Below are 8,059 nucleotides of genomic sequence, written 5' to 3'. Positions count from 1 at the left end.
TGTGTGTGTGTGTGTGTGTGTGTGTGTGTGTATGTGTGTGTGATTTAGAACAAATACATGTAGTCCATATTCCACATATTCCAAACTTTTCAATCAAGAGTCCCAGTAAAGTATCTTGGCTTGGCTCTGAGTTAGAATAAGGACTGAACCACATACTGGTGGCCATAGGGGAAGGAACAATTGTTCTGCCCTATTGGTTAAGAGATACTCTTATGAAACCCAGGCCCAGGACAAGCCTACTTAGATAAATCTTTCCCACCAAAAACATTAGATTTTTGCCAAAATAAAATAGATGAGTTTCATCAGCTTATTATCAAATATTTATGAGGTTATTTAAAGTTTATTTGAAATATACAGAGCCTTCAAATTTTTTTCTAATGTATTCTGGGGAACTGAAAAGGGATAATATAAATATTTTAATGGTTAACATAATAATCTTACATTAGACAACATTCAATGGATTTTATTTGTGAAAATCGATCTCTCTCTCTCTTTCTGAATTTTAACTTCAAAGATTTCAAGTGATATAGATATGTCTTTTTTACATGAGATCAAGATTCTCTCTGCTGAGAAGTGCTCCAAATCCCAAGAACTCAGCTTTAATTCAAATAGGAAGCTCCATTCTCCAGCATCCTTGGCAGCAGGCAGAAAGGAGTCACCTCTGGGACTGACTGCTGGGCTTGTAAATCATTTGCACATCGCATAGAATGGAGCACCCAGCCCACAGATGTGCTCATAATCCTCCTGGAGCAGTAGGCACTTTGCATATTTAGCCAGCACACATGGCTGGGGAGCACTGTAATCAGAGTTTGCAAACGCAAGTTATGGTGGCAGAAGGTTAAGTGACTTGTCCAAGGGCACAGAGAGAAGCCAGACCTTCGAACTTGGAATACATTAGAAACTCTACAGGGTGATTTTTCTCACAGTGCTCCTGATCAAAAACCATCACAACAACATTTGAATAATAATTTAACTTATCTGCTCTGGTTGAAAGGGCTTAACTCTGGCCAGATACTCTTGGGAAAGTGTTTTCAGTGGAAACAAAAGTGAGAGGTTTGTGAGCAACTTAGAATCATTCATGAGCAAATAGGAAGTGTGTGGGTAGGGCAAAAAAGGAGAAATTGATAATGCTACCCAGGACATAGAGTTTCCCCTTAGATGACTGAGGCTCCAAAGGACATGGCAATCAAAAGTAGAAATAGGTCATGATTCACTTTCAGGTTTAAAGTTCACAACCCAGATACAATAAGTCTATGTCTGCAAATGGAAATGTGATTTGGGAATCTCTGATAGCTCAGAAGTTCCTCAGTGTAGCAATGAATGAAGATAAACAGGTGCACTTGCATATTAGAGGTTTTTTTACCTTGAAGGGGAATCACAGATCAATGGCTCACAGAATTCAAATTCCTGTGTGGTGAGAATATAGGGGAGTATTACTTGACAATTCCACTCTAAACAGAATGGGATCGCCCAATCAGTTGGCTTCCTTGGTAGAGTTAAGTGTGCGGATGAGTGTTTTGACTCTAATGTGACCCAATGTGTGCCAGCCTTTGCCATTTGTTTAGCATTTCTTAGGAGTCATACTTTTATCAAACAGAAAACATATGCAAACACCTGTCATGTCGTATGCTTTCATGTTTACCGAAGACAGCACGAAATCAATCACATTGCAGAAGAAAATTTGATAAGCACTTTCTGGAAATTTGCATACTGTTTTCTGATTAATAAAGGATGAAGGCTGTCCAACTGGGTTGCGTGACAAATTTACATGTAGAGAAGAATACCAACTGAAAATAGACACATGAGAAAAGACAATCTCAGCACAGACCTTGGCTTTGGTGGGAAACGCTTTTCTTTTGCTGATGTGCACTGATAACATTTGATTATTATCATTATTAGTAATGAAATGGAAAACAGCTTTGCTTGGCTCAGGCTTTCTGCACGCGGTGTCACCTGACAGGGTTGCCTGCTTAGAATCCACAAGCGATGGGAGTTTTCAAGCACACACAGCCTCAGGAAAGCTGCTCCAAAGTTGACATTTTTATTTGGGTGCTTCCACTTGCCAGACCTCCCAGGCAACTGAAGAGTCTCGAAGGTAGAGACAAGGGCAGTGAGGCAGGACCACAGCATCAGGGAACAGAGAAACATGAGTTCAGAGAGATCCCGGCTAATTAGTTCTAAGGCTAGAGGTTCACATAACACTGGGAGAAGAGAAAAACAAAATAACCAAAGGTGGGGAGGGATGGTAAATTAATAGGAGAGGGAAATAAAATCAAGATTTTCTTTTCCTGGAGGGAATTAAAATGATGACATCATGCCAATGACTAACTTAATTAAAAAAGGAAAACATATATTCAAAGAATGAGGACGATCCATCAAGCTGTGGAAACAAAATGCTGTCCCTAATTGAATTTAACAGCAATATGATAAGATTGGAAAGTAATTAAGAAAATGATAAAAGGAAAGCAGAATAAAAAGGATGAAAGAACTTATCATTTTTTATTATCTATGCAACTGATTTTTTCCCCTTAAATAACAAGTCCAAGTGGGGATTTGAAGGGTGAGGAGAAAAATAGTTTGATCGTTTTTCCTTCTGAAATTGCAAAAATTTGGAGAAAGTTATACTTAGACATATCTACACCCAGATCCCTAGCTTTGCAACCTAACCACTTTCTTGCCCCACAAAGTGTCTGCCTAAGATGGGCCTTCTAGGCTCGTTTTTCCTGGCCATTACCTGCCGAAGATTGCGTGTCACTTTGACATCATGCCAGGCGTTGTCGTTAAATTTCCCATTCACTGGCTCCACAATGGCCTCAAAGGCCCCGGACCCCAGGTTAATGACCAAAGAGACCGCACCATCCTTCAGAGCCAGGTTAACATAATCGGCCGACTTGCCAGTGTGGAGGATGAGCCCATTGCGTTGCCAGGTCTTAAAGGAAAGGGTGATTTCGTCGCTGCTGCTCTGGATGGGGTTCTGGGACAGGTCATAGCACAGATACTCTGAGCCTCGGAAGGTGGCCACGTTCTCCTCTCGTGCTGTAGGTAAAGAAAAAGACAAAGTGGTTATGCCTTGATGGACAAGAATCTACTCTAGGCAACTCCTATGTAACTGATGAAAACAGAAGAGCTCACTATAGAGAAACCCAAACTGTGTCCACGCAGCGGTAGACAACAAGGCAACTGAATGGAGTGGGCTCTCTTTCCTTTAAACGTTCAGGAAGAAAAGCCTGGGTAAAAAAATCATTCAAAATGCTCAAGTCAGGCTCCCAGTGCACCAATGATGGTATTTAAATGCTTATAATTGATCTGCTTCAGAATAGATTATTAACTATCCTTTCTAACAAAGGACTTCTTAGCTCTTGGTACCTTTTATTAAACAATAATTTAAAATCAATTACCCTAAAAGATTTGGTCTTGATTTCCATCCATCAGAAACTTAGCTAACTGAGGCTTTATGGTGAAATCAGGAGCTCCCCAGAACATGGCTGGGTTATTAAGTAGAAGATTGGACTACAAGTCAGGTGAGAGAAAGGGCATAGGATGAAACATGGTAAAGCTTTGGTCTGAGAGCTACACAACCAATAGACTCAAGCAAACAGGTCTTGTGCTCTGGGCAGATAAAAGGTTTCATCTGAGAATGTCCCTTCCTGATTGGAACTTAGCTTTACACACATATCCCCCAAATTGGAAATCAAGGCCAAGACAGGATTATAGTGCAATCTCTATTCCCATTCAAGACCATATTTCAGTCTTGAATGGGAATAGAAATTCCCTAGTCAAAGCCTGTTTGAGTAGGCATCTTCTCTGGAACCACTGTCTTCTGAAAGAAACTCATGGTGTAGGTGTCCACACATCAGTAGGCAATGCTTGCTGTGTTGGTTGGGGCTATACATGTGTATTAATCCTAGATACCTGTAATGTAAGACTGAGCTGAACGTGGGAAGAAAACTGGGGAAGGTCATGGGCTAAGAACCAGGGGCGAGGTGGTCTAGTCTCCTTTCAACATTGTTTCTCCAGAAGTCAAACATTATTCATCTTGAACCATAGATAGAAAGGTATTTTCAAATAGGAGAGAGCTACTTTGATCAATTCGCAGTTTATTGGAGTCACAGTTTTGGCACACAACAGATGAATGTGCATGTGTCTTCTTGGTAGGCAGACTCAGAATGTATTATTTCACATGAGACTTGGTCAACTGCTATTTAAAACACTTAAGTGGTAAGAGAAAATTGGCAATAAGGTACATGTAGATACATAGTTTCCCTTTAAAGATTCAAGGATACAAACTGAAGTTGAGGAGATTCTATTTTTCCCTTGGCTAAACTACATTTCAGCCTTAAGAGCCAAAACTAAATCTACCTCAGCTCATATACCTATCAAAAATCTTAGTCCTACATGAGTCACTTTAGCAAAATAAAACATATATTTTCTAACCACATAGTAATAAATGAAGTAGAACTCTTACTATGTTGAGAGACAAAACCCCACTATGAATACTTAAATTAATCACAACATTGTGTCATGATTACAACATTGTGAAAGCAGGAATTAAGACTACAAATGCTTAAAGGTTATTAAAGAAGTAGTTTCTTCTACATGTTAATGACATGTCTACTTGAATATTTTTGTACACTTAACAGTTATAAGCAGTTGTACCTGCTTACATATAGCTAAACTATAGCAGATATTTATGTATGTATGTATATATATATATATATATATATATATACATATATATATGTGTGCGTGTGTGTTCATCCACATATGTGTATGTGTCCATCTATTTATGTATGTGTGTTTCTATCCATATATGTATGTGTGTCCATCTACATATATATATTCACCCATATGTATGTGTGTGTGTGTGTGTATATATATATATATATATATATATATATATATATGATATACAATACATATGGAACAAGTATATATATATCTCCAGGCATGTATTTATGTCTGATGTATTTTTTCAAAACTAGCCTCTAAAAGTCAGGAAGTAGAAACTTGACACTGCCTGTGTGTTTGAAATATATTCAAAATAATCTCTATTGCCCTGTCTATTATCATGATCTCTCTTCTCACTTGTGATGAAACATATTTGTTAAAATACAACTACACCACAGACCTGGAAATGACCCTGATCTAGAACAGAAGACAATCAGATGCAGCAGTCATAACTCAGTTCTCTCTCTACAGAGAAGGACACGCACAACTGCTGGGTGGTCTTTTGTGCTACACATAGCCAACTAATCAGCGTCTTCTGTAAAAACCTAAGCTATGCACTGTGGCCAACGAGATAGGATGGATGAGCCAGGAGAGCAGTGGAGAGTTTACATTAATCATGGAGGACCCTTCAAAGGAGAACAGCCTTGACACACAAGCAAGGTACAGGGATGTTATTTAATGTACCAGACCATACTTAATATTTTTCATATAAGTAGAGGAGAAACCTGTCAAAATAACAAGTTTTCAAATCACCAGGTATTTTAGGGATTGCCTGATTTAATGCCTGATTTAATGCCTTTATGTTATGAAGAAAAAGGCTGATGCCTAAGAGTCAGTGAGTTTCCAAGATGACACAGTATAATCAGGATTTGAAAGACTTCTGGACCTTATCTGTCCCTGTGATTATCACTCAGGATATGCTACATGCTCCCAGCTAACCTCTCTAAGGTTGTAAGTGATTCCAAGGAGCTGTGGACTTGTAAGTCAAACTGACACTAAGTAAATGAGCCATAACCAGCTATGCCATCCCCCACCTCCCAGGTTAGCCACATCTGCCTACCAAAAGAAATGCTTCCTTTTCTACTGTGAACTCAGAGTGTAATTAAAATAAGATATTTTTTTTAAATGTAGAAGACCATAAAAAGAAAAACAATGAATTTATGAAATTCTTGGGCAAATGGATGTATCTGGAGGATATCATCCTTAGTGAGGTAACCCAATCAGAAAAGAAGTCACTAGATATGCATTCACTAAGTGGATATTAGTCCCGAAACTTAGAATATCCAAGATACATTTTGCAAAACACAAGAAAACCAAGAAGGAAGACCATCGGGTGGATACTTCATTCCTCCTTAGAATAGGGAACACAAATACCCATGAAAGGATATAGATACAGANACAAAATTTAGAGCTAAGATGAAAGGATGGACTATCCAGAGACTACCCCANCTGGGGATCCATCCCATCATCAGCCACCAAACCCAGATACTATTGCACATGCCAGCAAGATTCTGATGAAGGAACCCTGATATAGCGGCCTCTTGTGAGGCTATGCCAGTGCCTGGCAAACACAGAAGTGGATGCTCACAGTCACCTATTGGATGGAACACAGGGCCCCCAATGGAGGAGCTAGAGAAAGTACCCAAGGAGCTGAAGGGGGCTGCAACCCTGTAGGTGGAACAACAATATGAACTAACCAGTACCCCCTGAGCTCGTGTCTCTAGCTGCATATGTAGCAGAAGATGGCCTAATTGGCCATCATTGGGAAGAGAGGCCCCTTGGTCTTGCAAACTTTATATGAGCCAGCACAGGAGAATGCCAGGGCCAAGAAGTGGGAGTGGGTGGGTAGGGGAGCAGGGGCGGGGGGGGGGAGGGTATAGGGAACTTTCGGGATAGCATCTGAAATGTAAATAAAGAAAATATCTAATAAAAAAATGGGAAATAAAAGAAGAAAAACAACTGGAGGCATTACCACAGAAAAGAAAATACCACAATAAATAAATAATATATGAACTCACTGTGAGAGAGACCAGGCTGATGCAAATCAGACATTTGTTTACACTAATATTTCATGAAACATTATATACAGCCAAGTGTCTACCATGGCACATCTCTAACAGAGATTGTTGAAGCAGCTCACACCCTTCTGGAACCCTCCAGAAGGTGAATTTAATGGTGAATTTGTTCAGATTACCTCTTCCCTGGGCCAGAGGAAGTGATCACAAATGTGACCCCAACTACCCAGCTATCTCATTTCCATAGGTACCCAGTGGATACAACAGACAGTTTTAAGGCCTTCTTAGAATCATACTCTAGATCGGCAAACATATTTTGATTGTAATTCCTGCAATTTATTCTGCCTGAGATTTGAGAGGAGGGACCCGCCAATGCATACCCGTCTCTTCAAGCAAATAAAAGCTAAGAAGGAGACAGAGAAGGACTTTTAGAAAAGTATCCTGTTGCACACCCTCAGAGTAGAGATTATTTTTCTCTCAAACCCCGGACCTATCTTAATTTGTTCCAGTAGCTGAGACTCTGGCACACTCTTATCACCTTGAAAACCATACCAGGCTGACAGTCAACATAATCAAAAGGCAGAACCAGATATGGACAAAATATATTTCTGAGTGGATTCAATTCTCCAGTTTGGAAAAAAAAAGAAAAAAAAAAGGCAATAGTGTCCAAAAATTCGTTTTCTGTACATGATGCTTACAGTAGAATGGGGTTGAAGAAGACAATGCAGTCACCTTGTATGCATTCAGGCTAAACAGGTGGAGAAAAGGAATGCAGGGGATTATGTAACACAGCATGCAGCAGTTTAGCATACAGCTATGGCTTGGCAAGAGAGAAGGCACTACTACCACAGCTAATGGGCTGTTGAGATGCATCTAAGTCATATCATGCCAAAGTTTACTATCCATGGTGTAAGTATGAAAATAAAAATGTTAGTGTCACTGTGTGAAAAGCGGAGCTCAGCTCCTTACGACAACAAATCATTTAGCCATTATTTGTAAGTGTCCAATTGATTAAACACTAGATGGGATCTAGATATGTATAGCTGGAGATTTTAAATCAGTTTATGTAACATACGGGGAGACACTGATCTTTCAAATAGCTTGCTAATCAAAGTCCTGAAATATACATAGCATTAACTATGCATTTATTAACTATGCATTTATTCTGTTCTCTTCTCCACAATTCCAGAATAGACAGCATCCAACTAGTGATGCATAGAACAATAACTCTCCTAGAAATTCCAAAGTAATTTAATATACCCAGTGCAATGCTTTCTTACTAATGAAGGGCTAAAAATTAATAAGCTGCCTAGCTA

The 8,059-nt window shown here is 39.4% G+C and overlaps 1 protein-coding gene across 36 annotated transcripts in view; it reads right to left on the bottom strand.

Moving 5' to 3' along the window:
- Nrxn3 (neurexin 3) overlaps window positions 1-8,059 on the bottom strand; it is a 1,590,688-nt gene that overhangs the window by 1,131,315 nt on the left and 451,314 nt on the right. For all 36 annotated transcript variants that reach the window (XM_029541252.1, XM_029541257.1, XM_029541238.1 and 33 more), the window contains one exon: window positions 2,735-3,036. In XM_029541252.1, the coding sequence (XP_029397112.1) occupies window positions 2,735-3,036 (302 nt within the window). The remainder of the gene's footprint in view (window positions 1-2,734; window positions 3,037-8,059) is intronic.

Source organism: Mus pahari, chromosome 7, assembly GCF_900095145.1.
Source record: "Mus pahari chromosome 7, PAHARI_EIJ_v1.1, whole genome shotgun sequence".
In the NCBI taxonomy this organism is placed as follows: domain Eukaryota; kingdom Metazoa; phylum Chordata; class Mammalia; order Rodentia; family Muridae; genus Mus; species Mus pahari.
This window is presented reverse-complemented; position numbering and strand designations above follow the sequence as displayed.